The sequence below is a fragment of the Tauraco erythrolophus genome, chromosome Z, assembly GCF_009769465.1.
Source record: "Tauraco erythrolophus isolate bTauEry1 chromosome Z, bTauEry1.pri, whole genome shotgun sequence".
In the NCBI taxonomy this organism is placed as follows: Eukaryota; Metazoa; Chordata; class Aves; order Musophagiformes; family Musophagidae; genus Tauraco; species Tauraco erythrolophus.
Genome location: NC_141496.1, coordinates 31,064,001 through 31,077,413, shown reverse-complemented (window position 1 = coordinate 31,077,413; position 13,413 = coordinate 31,064,001). Strand labels below are relative to the sequence as shown.

General features: G+C 40.1%; 1 protein-coding gene across 1 annotated transcript in view; it reads left to right on the top strand.

The window, feature by feature from the left end:
- Positions 1-13,413, top strand: part of FCHO2 (FCH and mu domain containing endocytic adaptor 2) — a 111,693-nt gene that overhangs the window by 77,368 nt on the left and 20,912 nt on the right. The window contains exons 18-21 of the mRNA XM_086629987.1: positions 4,633-5,142; positions 6,711-6,814; positions 10,681-10,810; positions 12,383-12,442. Coding sequence (XP_086486113.1) covers positions 4,633-5,142; positions 6,711-6,814; positions 10,681-10,810; positions 12,383-12,442 — 804 coding nt within the window. The remainder of the gene's footprint in view (positions 1-4,632; positions 5,143-6,710; positions 6,815-10,680; positions 10,811-12,382; positions 12,443-13,413) is intronic.

Here is a 13,413-nt window from a genome sequence, read left to right as displayed (position 1 = left end):
GTTTTCTTGATATACTTCAGGATGTTCTGTTGCTTTTTTAGTTATCGCAAGGGGACATACTTTGACTATTGAAATTAAAGAATTTTGTAAAGCAGTATACTGTGTTATAAGTAATACACAACTGGGGGTGCAGTGTGTCAGGCTTTCAAGCTTGGGAGCAAGGAGAAAGAGGGAACACTGAAAACCTTAGGAAAATTCTATCTTGCCTCTGTCTTTTTTTATCACCTTCTCTCACTTTCCAAGAAAATGATCACCATCTAGAACATAATCCTGTTTTTTCAGCTGCTAGGACTGGGAGATTACATGGAGGTTGTTGCAGCAACTGTGAGACAAGCTGAGCTTGCACTGTGGATAGGGATGGGTTTCTTCTCTCCAGGGAACTCCATTGAGCTATGTAGTACAAAGGCACTGCAGAGCTTTGCTGAGGGGAACTTGTTTCCTGTAGGAAACCATGATTCTGTTAGGACATGTGCGGGCATAATCCAAGGGGAGCTGGATAAAAATGGGAGGACTGAGACTAGAATTAAGGAATTGTGCCTGGCACCACCTGAGAGCAGAGACATTGGAGGAAAGGGGTGGGCTAAGGAGTATGGAAGGTAGAGGGCAGATGCTGCATGGGAATTTTTGGGTGTAGGGTTCTGGAGGATATTTGTGTGGGCAGGAATCTGGCAGGCTTTCCTGAAACCTGGTCTTTGCAAAAAAAGTAAAAAAAATAAATTAAAAAAAAAAAACACACCACAAAAATAATCAATACTGATTGTCAAATTCAAAAGGCAGTGAAGGAGAGGGAGGCAGAGCAGCAGGTGACTGGGTATGTGTGTTGAAGAGGCTGAGAGCAGGAGATGTTGAGAAACTAGTTCAGAAAAAAGAAGGAGAGACCAAAACAAAAACAGGTACTAGCTATGTTAGGACCTGCTTACTGAAAGTATTTATTTAAATTAGTTGTGTTGATTATCTCAGGGGATTTAAAGAAGAATCTACTAACAGTAGGAGATATGCTGTTTCCATAGTTCTTTTCGGTCTACCTACTGCATGTCTCTTTTCCAACCTCTTCTGTCTCAGTGTAGAGACGACTCCTCCCACGTGCCTGAGAAAGGAAGTGTTCACTGTTTCTTTTAGCTAGGTATTCATACTCCAAGAATTATAACACATCTCACATCTTTGTTCACAGTCATGGCCTTCCAGCTGTTTTCCTCTGTGCTCGATCATACAGACTGAAGAACAGTAAGGAAGAGCACATGTATCTCTAGGGGAATTCTGCACAACTAGTGTTAATTCTTCTTGGCCTGAGTAATGCCCTTTTAGCAGCAACCAGCATTGCTATGTAACCCTTCAGGTTTTAAGTGGAACTTACTCTTTTCACTACAAATTTATGTTCCTTTAAAGTTATGGCTTTTAACAAACGTAGCTTACAGAAACTGTTAGATTGTCTCTTCCTCACTTAGCTAACCAGTCAAGCTTATTAGCTAGTGGATCCAAATTTTTAACATTATTTAAGGATAAATTTTATATATATACATTAATCCATAAATTAGTGGCATATGCTGAAAAGAAGCAGTGCTTTCTCAAAATAATCTGTTTTGCTAGCTTTGGTCTGGTGTTGGGGTGTGTAGGGGTAGGCTGAGGATACTTTATTTTTTGTGCCAGTGGTTGTTACTGTATCCAGTTGTTTATTGATATGCCTGGATAGGAAATCAAAGCAGGTTAGGAAATGTTCCTACAGTCCTTCCTGGCAGCACAACTGTGAAGAAAGTAGTCTGGCTGATGAGTAGTGACAGGTAATTGGGATCCATTAACATCCTCTGTAGCCATATCGGGGCAGAGTCATCTACCTGAGCCCTCATCCCTGAAAGAGGCTTATACACAGAGCCCTACATTTCATTGAAAAGAGCAACGAAACTAGTGAAGGGTTTAGAGAACTTGTCCTATGAGGCTGAGGGAGCTGGGACTGTTTAGTCGGGAGAAGAGGAGGCTCAGGGGGACCTTATCATGGTCTACAATTACCTGAAAGGAAGTTGTAGGGAGATGGGGGTCGGTCTCTTCTCCCACGTTATGAATGACAGGACGAGAGGGAATGGGCTCAAGTTACGCCGGGGGAAATTTAGATTAGATATCAGGAAAAATTTCTTTACAGAGAGGGTTGTGAAGTATTGGAACAGGCTGCCCAGGGAGGTGGTGGAGTCCCCCATCCCTGGAGGTGTTTAAAAACCGTGTGGATTTGGTGTTGAGCAACATGGTTTAGGGACCCTGACAGTGCAGGGTGAATGATTGGACTCAATGATCTTGAAGGTCTCTTCCAACCAGACAATTCTATGATTCTATGAAATTGGTGGAATACAGTGTCCTGTGGGCATAAGTCAATTCAAGATAAAAGACATCTATACCTTGACAAAACTTACCTGCTAAATAATTATTCAAAGAATTGTTGTTCTAGGAGTTAACTAAGATATTTATGTTTCTGAAATGATCCATGGAGTTAAGTAGAAAAGTGAGTGTTCTAAAGTATAACAAATTACTAATGCATTTGGGAAAAAAAAAAATACTGGATTGATGTAGATCATACTGCTGTTTAAATCAAATTCTGATGCTGACTAAACTGCAGCTTAGTTCTAAAGACTTAAAAAAATACACAACTTTGATCTGATTGTATTTTCCTTGAAATCAATGTTTTATCTTCAACTTCAAGGTTCCTATATGTAATCTGATGCTTAAAGCTTTTGAAAATCTCAATCCAAAACTTACGTTATGTAAATTAGTTGGTTTGTATGCAGCATATCAGCAAATCATGATGTAGCATGTCCCTCAGATTATTTTTTTTCTTACTGTTAAAACATTTCTTTAGATATTGTTTTGTAACTCTGTGTTAATCATTGACTATTTAAACTACCCTGGTATTTGAGCAGACAGTGGTTTATGCAGCACAGAAGTAAACTTTGGTCATCCATGAATAATCCTGCTTTATTAGAAGTTTAAGCTAACTTTGTTATCTTGAACAAGCACAACAGACGTTTTTCAGCCAGCTATTGATGTTATAAAAATGCTTCTTTTTATTTATCTTTCTCATTTTCATCCATGTGTATTTTAAAATAGTTTTGAACATTTCCACGTTGCTTTTTGAATAGGATTTATAGTAGTGTTTCAGAGCCCTTGAATGATATTTAAAATATCTTAGAAAGGGAGAGGTGTGTTAAAACTGTTTATGTAGGCTGAGAATGCACTTGTTCATGACAAAAAGATCCCTGTAGACAGGACACCTGCACTTTCGATCTGAACTTTTAAATGTGTTGCTCTCTTTTTTGATACTGTATGTCATTCTGCTGTTGGTCCTAGCTTTGCCTATCTGCAAGATGTTGAGAATTGACTAACCTTGCATTTTCTGCTTCTGTTGTCATCTACTGAAACAGGCAACAACCAAGTGCAGGGAGTACTTGTGGAAAACTCCTGTTTTCCAGCACCCTGAGGAATATAGGATGAGAGAAGAAATAAACTGGAGTGGATGATGCTTCATACATATAGTTACTAAATACAGGTTGATACAGACAGGAGAATATCAAACATTGCATTGTCTTAATTCATTCATCAGACAGCCATTTACATTGGGCCTTCCCATTACAAATGTTAAGGATAAGAGAATAAAAATGTTTGGAAGGAACAAGATAGGACAGGCTTGATTAAATAACTTTGAAAGAAATGAAAAGCAGAAATCTATGGAGAGGAAACACAGAATTACAGAATCACAGAATGTTAGAGATTGGAAGGGACCTCAAAGGATCATCTAGTCCAATCTCCCTGCTGGAGCAGGACCACCTAGATCAGATCACACAAGAACGCATCCAGGCGGGTTTTGAACATCTCCAGAGAAGGAGACTCCACAACCTCTCTGGGCAGCCTGTTCCAGTGTTCTGTTACCCTTATTGGGAAGAAGTTCTTCCTCATGTTTAAGCGGAACCTCCTATGTTCCAGCTTATATCCATTTCCCCTTGTCCTATCATTGGATGCCAGAGAAAGAGCCTGGCTCCATCCTCATGACAGTCACCCTTTACATATTTATAAACATTAATGAGGTCCCCCCTCCGTCTCTTCTTCTCCAAGCTAAAGAGACCCAGCTCCCTCAGCCTTTCCTCATAAGGGAGATGCTCCACTCCCTTAATCATCTTTGTGGCCCTACACTGGACTCTCTCAAGCAGTTCCCTGTCCTTCTTGAACTGAGGGGCCCAGAACTGGACACAATATTCCAGATGTGGCCTCACCAAACAAAAATGGAGTAGGACATGAGAAGGAAAAGAAGATGACAGGAAGTTAAACCATGACAAGGAGGAAGTCAGAGGAATAAGGAGAGTCTTGACAAGTAAAGCCTTAAGTAGAGAGAAACACAATACATTACTTTTTGGCTTACTTGAAAAATTGAAAGTGACATGGTTGGCAGTATGAATGAAGTACATGTGATATGTGGCGGTTGTTGTTTTTTTTTCTTTTATTTGTAAGTGATTGGATTTTTAGTCTAGTAGAGCAGTTACTTTTCATGCTAGCTAGTAATCCTCATGAAATGGATATTGAATACTTTTTTTGAATATTGAAATTTTTATCTTTTCAGCGTCGGTCCTAGTTTCAATTCTTCCTTTTTTCCTTCAGCTACACTAAAAGAGCACAATAGGAGCTCCTCTTCATCTGCTATTGATTTGCCTGGGTGTAGAGTACCTCAGTCTTTGTTTGAACACCAGACAGATTCTGGGTCTACAAGCCCATCCTCACCAGACTTTACCATTAGCACTTTGTGCAAACCTGGTGTTACAGCAGCACCATCAGGGAGCACCAGTACTTTATCCTGTGTTTCACAGTCTCAGAGTCAGTGGATTTCCTTTGCCGATGAACTTCTTACAATTAGACACACAAGCACAGACAAGAAGGAGCCCCAAAAATTGCATTTTAAAACTGAAAATGCCTGCCTTTCCTCTTCTGCTTTGCTTGGGAATTCTTCCAACAGCTGTGCTTCTGAGGATCAAAGTGACCTTTTCAGTAATACTATATGCCATGAACAATTATTCATTGAAGAAACTGGCACTGCTGCTGAAATTTCTTCCACATCATCTTCAGCACTACTGGACTATAGTTTAGTGTCTTCTTGTGCTCATACAAATAAGGGTATGGCAAGCATGCATTGTGTACTGCTCTTTGCTAATAACTGACTCCAAAAGGCAAGCTTCGTACTCATTTTTCTTTTTGATATTATTGCTTACCTGATGTAAAAATTAACTCATCTTCTTACTTGGAATGTACTAAACTGCTTGTTATCACCAACTTCCTTCAAAGTTAGGACAAGGAAGTAAATATTCAGCTTGCAATAAGAAGACAAACTCAAATTATTTAATTAAAGGCATTGCTTTCTTTTAACTATGCAGAGCTTTGCTATTCTATAAATAGGAATGTGTTTTTGTGGGATGTCAGACAGCAGTGAGATCTCAAAGATGAAGTGATTAAAACTGCAAAAATTCCATTCCTAATGTCTTTGTATAGATATTTTCAGATCAAATAAAGTTAAATAAACTGCATTTAAAACCATTCTTTTTTAACACCCAGTATTTTGAAGCATGGATGATACCATGGTAATGCTGCGGTACCACAGTACAATACCTGTGGTACTGCAGCAGACTACTCAGTGTTTAGCATGCACTGTCATCTCGGAGCATAATAAGAATTTTAAAGGAAAAACTGATATTTTAGAAGTTAATTTATCTGGGAACATTTGAGTTTGCATCTCTTAAGGTGGATGTTGTCAGTATTAGCCTAATTTCTTTCTTCCCAAGTCAGTGATGAAGCTACCATGACAGCAGAGTTATGCTGAATGCCTGAGAAAAGTCCATACTTAAAAGTTGCATTATAAATAACATTAACTGATGTAATTAAAAAAAGAATCATCCAGAATAATTTGAGGGAGATGATAGGAGGTGCTGCAACATCATAGTCATATATTAGCATTTCAGTCTATTTTGAAGTTAATTTTAGATCTGGCATACTCATTGGATGGCATCTAACATTTGTTTTGAAATACAGTTCTATTCGTTCCTTTCAGAAAAGTGACTTTGTAAAAGTGGCATCTTTGTACTGTTTCTGCCATCTGTTAGTTGTTTCTGTTAGGTTTAGAAGGACATGGGGGCAGTGGGTTTTATAACTGCTTTTTACTTCTGATAGCTCAGCTAAGAGATAACAAGGAGTTAGTGTGTTCTTACGATCAACAGCGTAATTTGTCTCTTACTCTGATGTGTACTTAACTGAAGTCAATGGGTTTTCAGTGGGCAAAATTTGGTGTAAACAGAGTTATGCCAGGACCAAATACGAATTTCCACTGAATTTTCCATTTGTGGTGAGATACGAAAGGCTGTCCTATATTCTGAATCCATATAGATTATACACAAAAGAAAACTCAGGTAAAAACACCTTTTAACATACAAACCTCCAAGAATAGTTGGTATAAAATCATTTAAGAACAATGAGAGAGCCCATGATGCCATTTTTAGAGTCACTTTTCAGGGTATCACAGGGCCCTATTTTGAAAGCATTTATGATTAGTGGTAAATCTTACAAAATGGAGCTTGTAAAAATAGGAACTTTTAATAGAAACATAACTTCCAGTTATTCTGTTCAAGTGAGTGCATATTTATATTCAGTGTGACCTTTCTAATATTTATTTCTTTAAATTTGCTTTCTTTCAGCAAGGCCCACAACTCCTCTTTCTGTAGGCACCATTGTACCCCCTCCAAGGCCTGCTTCAAGACCAAAGTTGTCTACTGGGAAACTTAGTGGGATTAACGAAATAGTATGTATTGATTGTTTTTTTTTATAATTCTGCATTGTAACTTGATTTCAGATATACCATTCATGTACACTTTTACAGTCGAGTTACCTTCTAGCCAATGTTGAAGGAATCACATAAGCAGATTTTCACCATTGCCAGATAGGCATGGAAGTTGTTCATGATAACTGTATTACTATAACAAAATAATTCTTAGCAGAACTACAAAGGTCCAAAACATAATTTTTGCCTCAGTTGAATGCTTTTAATTGAACAAATAGATAATTTGATAATGAAAGGATAGCATGTGTATAAGATTGAGGTTTTCGAAATGTGGAATAGTAGCGAAGTTATTACAAAGCTCCATTGATTTAGGGATATCACCGAAGATTTGGGGAATGAATGGTAATAAGTAGATCTTTATCAGTCATATGTTGACACAAGTAGCCCTGCTGTGACTTCTCCCTGCCCTTGGTGCTGGCTGGCGGAGAAAGGAGGTGGCAGATTGCAGCAGCTGCCCATTGGGATAGTGAGAGGTTGCACGCCACCTGCATCTCTGCTCATTGCCTGCAGTGCAGGTCCACCTGCCGATAAGGAATGTGTCAAAGAATGCAAGTACCCAGACAGCTTATCAGACCAAGCCATACTTAACTTCCTCTGTGAATATTAGATTCTTTGGGTTTCATTTGACTTACTGGCTTGGAAAAATGTTACTGTGGTAAGATCTTCTTACTGTCTTTTATAGTAGCAAGATATTTTCAGCATATTCTTGTTATGGACAAAATTCTAGTTTTTTATGCTTTGACAAACTGAAACATTTTTAAACTGTTTTGCATTTCTGTAAGGTTAGAATACAGATGGAATAGGGTTAATTTTGAGATTCTTTTCTCATTCCAATATAAAATTGTAATAATTGCTCTTAGACCAAGGAATCTGTTATTCGTGTCATCATAATTAAAGAGAAAAATTTAGCTGGTACTTGTCTGCTATGAAGTATGATTCTGCACAATGCTACATCAGTTTATACTAGTGTTTTAGAAATTGGCTATTATATGGGTACAAGTGGAAGATTGTCAGTTGTCTTCATTATATATATATCAACTCCTTTTACAATTCCCATAGTCTGTATAACAGCCACATACTCAGCAACAACTGTGATAGAACCTAAATTAAAAAAAAAAAAAATTACCCAGCCAAAATAGATGTTTCAGGGGTTCCACCTTTTAGGTAGGTTAATCCCAAAATGATCATTAGTTAATTTAATACCTTAACAGTTAAGTGAATCATAAAACCATCTAGAGATTTAGGATGGAACAGACTTCTGAAGATCTTTAGGCCAACCTCCTGCTCAAAGAAGGACCGACTTCAAAATTGCATCAGGTTGCTCAGGGACATACTGAGTTTTTGAAATCTCCAGAGAGGGAGATCTTACAACCTCTTTGGGCAACCTGTCTCAAGATTTAACCACAAGGTTACAGGAAGGAATTTTTGCCCTAATTCCAGCTGAAATTTCCTTTGCTATAGCTCTTGCACCTCTGAGAAGACCCTGAGTCTGCCTTCTTTGTACCCCCTTTTAGCTAGTGAAAGACTGCTAGTAGATCCCTCCTTAGGCTTCTGTTCTCCACGCTGAACAAACTCAGGTCCTTCAGCCTGTCTCTCTCTCTCATGTACTCCAGTCTCAAGTGTTTTAGTTGCCCTCTGCTGGACTCACCTCCAGTTTGTTAGTAGCCCTCCTTTAGCTCTGTAAATCCACATTTGCTGCACGCATACACAGGGCTGTAGGCTTAGGTTCTGCTACTGTGTTACAGCACAATTATTGACAAGCTGCTACATAAGCATATATATTAGACTTAACTACCCAGTAAAAAAATTAATAATGATAATCTATGAAATCATAGAATCATAGAATCATAGAATGGTTAGGGTTGGAAGGGACCTCAAAGATCATCTAGTTCCAACCCCCCTGCCATGGGCAGGGAAACTCTCCACTACACCAGGCCGCCCAAAGCCTCATCTAACCTGGCCTTCAACACTGCCAGGGATGGGGCATCCACAACTTCTCTGGGCAACCTGTTCCAGTACCTCACCACCCTCAATGTAAAGAATTTCTTTCTTGTATCTAACCTAAATCTGCCCTCTTTCAGTTTAAATCCATTGCCCCTTGTCCTATCACTACACACCCTTGTAAAATTCCCTCTCCAGCTTTCCTGGAGGCCCCCTTTAGATACTGGAAAGCTGCTATAAGATCACTCTGGAGCCTTCTCTTCTCCAGGCTGAACAGCCCCTACTCTTTCAGCCTGTCTTCATAGCAGAGGTGCTCCAGCCCTCAGATCATCTTCGTGGCCCTCCTCTGGACTCGTTCCAGTAGCTCCATGTCCTTCTTGTGTTGGGGACTCCAGAGCCGAACAAAGTGTTTTCCAGGTGGGGTCTCACGAGAGCAGAGTAGAGGGGCAGAATCACTTCCCTTGACCTGCTGGCAATGCTCCTTTTGATACAGCCCAGGATACGGTTGGCTTTCTGGGCTGCCAGCGCACATTGCTGGCTCATGTTGAGCTTCTCATCCACCAGCACTCCCAAGTCCTTTTCCTCAGGGCTGCTCTCAATCCATTCTTCGCCCAGCCTGTGCTTGTGCCTGGGATTGCCACGACCCACATGCAGGACCTTGCACTTGGCCTTGTTGAACTTGATGAGGTTCTCACAGGCCCACCTCTCCAGCCTGTCAAGGTCCCCCTGGATGGCATCCCTTCCCTCCAGCATGTCCGCAACACCACACAACTTGGTGTCATCTGCAAACTTGCTGAGGGTGCACTCAATCCCACTGTCCATGTCACCAACAAAGATGTTAAATAGCACTGGCCCCAGTACCGACCCCTGTGGAACACCACTCGTCACTGGCCTCCACTTGGACATTGAACCGTTGACCACAACTCTTTGAGAGCGACCATCCAGCCAATTCCTTATCCACCGAGTGGTCCATCCATCAAAACCACGTCTTTCCAGTTTAGAGATAAGGATGTCATGTGGGACAGTATCAAATGCTTTGGATAAGTCCAGGTAGATGATGTCAGTTGCTCTTCCCCTATCCATCAATGCTGTAACCTCATCATAGAAGGCCAACAAGCTAGTCAGGCAGGATTTGCCCTTAGTGAAGCCATGTTGGCTGTCACCAATCACCTCCCTGTTCTCTATGTGCCTTAGCATAGTCGCCAGGAGGATCTGCTCCATGATCTTGCCGGGCACAGAGGTGAGACTGACTGGCCTGTAGTTCCCTGGGTCTTCTTTTTTCCCCCTTTTAAAGATGGGGGCTATGTTTCCCCTTTTCCAGTCATTGGGAACTTCACCAGATTGCCACGACTTCTGAAATATTATGGATGGTGGCGTAGCAACTTCATCTGCCAGTTCCCTCAGGACCTGTGGATGCACCTCATCTGGTCCCATGGACTTGTCCACCTTCAGGTTCTTTAGATGGTCTCGAACCTGATCTTCTCCTACAGTGGGTGGTTCTTCATTCTCCCAGTCCCTGCCTTTGCCTTCCGTGACTTGGGCCATGCCGCTAGAGTTCTTGCCAGTGAAGACTGAGGCAAAGAAGTTGTTGAGAACCTCAGCCTTCTCCATATCCTGGGTGGCCAGGTCCCCCGTTTCCTTCTGGAGAGGTCCTACATTTTCCCTAGATCTCTTTTTATCACTGAAATAATGGAATTGATTCCAGTGGAAAATGTAGATTCTCTGTTTTGCACTAAAAACTGGGGTAGATAAAGCATTAAAGGAACTATATTGAGAAACACTATGAAACTGATTGAGACATGAAATGAAGAACTCTTATATTTACAGTCTTTTTTCATCTTTTTAAAACCCCTTTGCATAATACTCTTGTAATCTCTTTTGTTCAGCCTAGGCCATTCAGCCCTCCATTGACCTCTAACTCAAGTCCACCACCTGCAGCTCCCTTGGCACGTGCAGAGAGCATTTCCTCAATATCCTCTTCTGCTTCTCTCAGTGCAGCAAACACACCTACAGTTGGTAAGTTAAATTAACCATTTTAACTTGTTTTAGAAACAGCATAATTCTGCCACTAGGTTCCACCTGGTAGGAGAACCATTTGTTGGAGTTAGTTATTCCATATGTAATTCCAGCCTAGGTGCTTCAAGCATGCTTCAGCCTGCTTCTAAATGACACTGAGAGACAGGACAGTGGATTTAATTAGATTAGACCAGAGATCCAATTATGGCATATTCTTTAGGGAACCGTTTTTCAAAATTATTGTTCCATGAATTCGTATTTGGTATGCTGGTATATTCATACATCAAGCACAATGGGTTATCATATATTTGTTCACAAGATGTTAATGTATAGGTGCAGAAATATTGTGGGATGTTGATAAATTTGAGTGAACACAAATGTTTACAAAAATGAGTTCTTTAATGTTCTTTTTATTTTGTTTCTTATCCTGTAATTGAAGTTTCAAAAAAAATGAAACTGCTGAGTCTTTTTCAAGTTAATGAACTATATAAGGTAAACAGAAGTGTTTACTAAAAGCAAAACAAACAAACAAGATGAAGATGAAAAGCAAACATGTCTTCATGTGTTGCCACTAATTTCAGAAGATTTTCTCATGTTTTTGAAGGAAAGCCCTTCAGTTTTGATATTTGATTGTAACAAATTAAAACAAGACTTACTAGGGGGTTTGGAGTTTTTTTTAAAGACATTTTAGCTTGTTTCTTTAGCAGAATTGAAGTATTTTATTCCTGAACACTACTACCACTTTAGTCCCAAATTAAATCAGATTCCTGAGTTAACACTCAGTTGTCTGTGAACATCACTGATGCCAACGATTCTCCACCCAGGCTCAGCAGCTCAGGAGAGCATCTGCACAGATTCTAGTGGGAGTTCTGCACTGCAAGCAGTGTAGCTGTTTCCATCCTGTGCAGGACCAAAGCTAGTAAGGTCTGCCCAGCCTTAGATGCTGCAGTTAACTGCCCACCAGCTTCCCAAATGCTGAGGAGCATCACAGAAAGATAGCTGATATTTTCGTTGCCTAAGTCCATCCAGGCTCACTTCCTCAGGCCTCAGCACTGATGCCAAGAAACTGAAAGCTGGTGGCAGCAGCATCAATATAGCACCAGCTCTGAGTGTGTGTGGTGTTGGAGAAAGTGACAGAGCAAATTTCTGAGGTGAGGGAGGATGTAAGGAGATGTCTGCTGACACCAAGGTTTGACATGGTTATTAACCTGGCCTAGCAAAAATAAACAAGGCCAGTTCCATCTGCGCTGACTGTATGAATTAAATAGTTCTGGAGAGCTGGGAAGTTCAGTGCAGATGGCTGAATGACTTTGGGGCAGACTACCGTCTGTATTCTTTTGGCTTTTGCACACTCCAGTGTTTCCCTTACCGCATTTGTTCTGAATAATGGAGAGTTGACTCTAATCATCTTCTTCCAAGTGCACTTTCAGGCATGAATAATTGAATGCTTCTTTATGCTTGGGCCTTATCTTGATTTGCAAAGTATTGTTTTATATATTAATTTTTTAACATCTGTTTTTGCTTGAAATATTTTGTTTTCTTGCAATGTTTTGTTTCATTTAAATGTAATAGAGGATGATCTTTTGGTTGGAAATCTTCCTACAATTGAAAAGCTTTGTGAGACACCACCAGGTATTGTACTTGAAGCAGATTTACATGTTAACTAATCATCCTAATACACTACACCTAATAAAATTTTATTTCTTTTGAAACGAGTTTCTCCAGCTATTTCTGGTATCTGGCAGATATAAGTAGCTTGAAAGCTCAACTACTTAACAAATTATATGTTGCTGATATCACCAAAACTTGATGTAACTGCTTTTATATACCATAATCTTCTATCTTCCCTGCCCAGAGCAAGCTGGAACTTAGTCTTGCTTCTTCAGTTTGTCATTACTACTTTCTTTCACGTAAAGTGAATATATTTTTACTTTGACAATCATTATTCTCATAAGACAAGTAGGTAAAAATATTTCTATATTTACATATAATACAGTTCTTTGAAGATACACATAATAAAGCTAATCTTTATTAAAAAATAAATTTAATTTCCATGATAGGTGTTTAGCCAACATTAAAATTGCCTGAATCTTTTCTTCCTAAACTGAACTAAAACCATTTAATCAGGTTTATTTGCCCTTTTTTGACCAGTGATGCAGTCTTTTATTCTGCAGTTTGGCAACCGCTTTGAGTGTGTTAATGCAACATGGTTGTGTCATTACCTCTTGTGTCAGCACAGCTCAGGGGCTGTTAATGGTGATAAGGGCTGAGGCAGGTGGCAGGGCATCAAAGCCAGCTTTGCTGACGCTGCCAAAGGTGCTTCAACTGACCCCTTGAGCTCAGCTGCAGCCGGAGATGCAGCGAGGCCACCTTGGCACAGGTCTGTGATGTCCCATCCCTCTGAGAGCTCACAGCAGGCATGGAAAGCCTTGAAGCTGGATATCGCTGCATTGCATTGTATTGTATTTTCAGCAGCAAGGCAAAAAAACAATGACTTCCAGAGTAAGGTTAAGCAGTTATGTTTGTTGCAATTTGTTGGGTTTTAGGAGGGCGCATAGATTATTATGAACCAAAGGGCAACGAACAGTGGGGGCAGAGCAAAT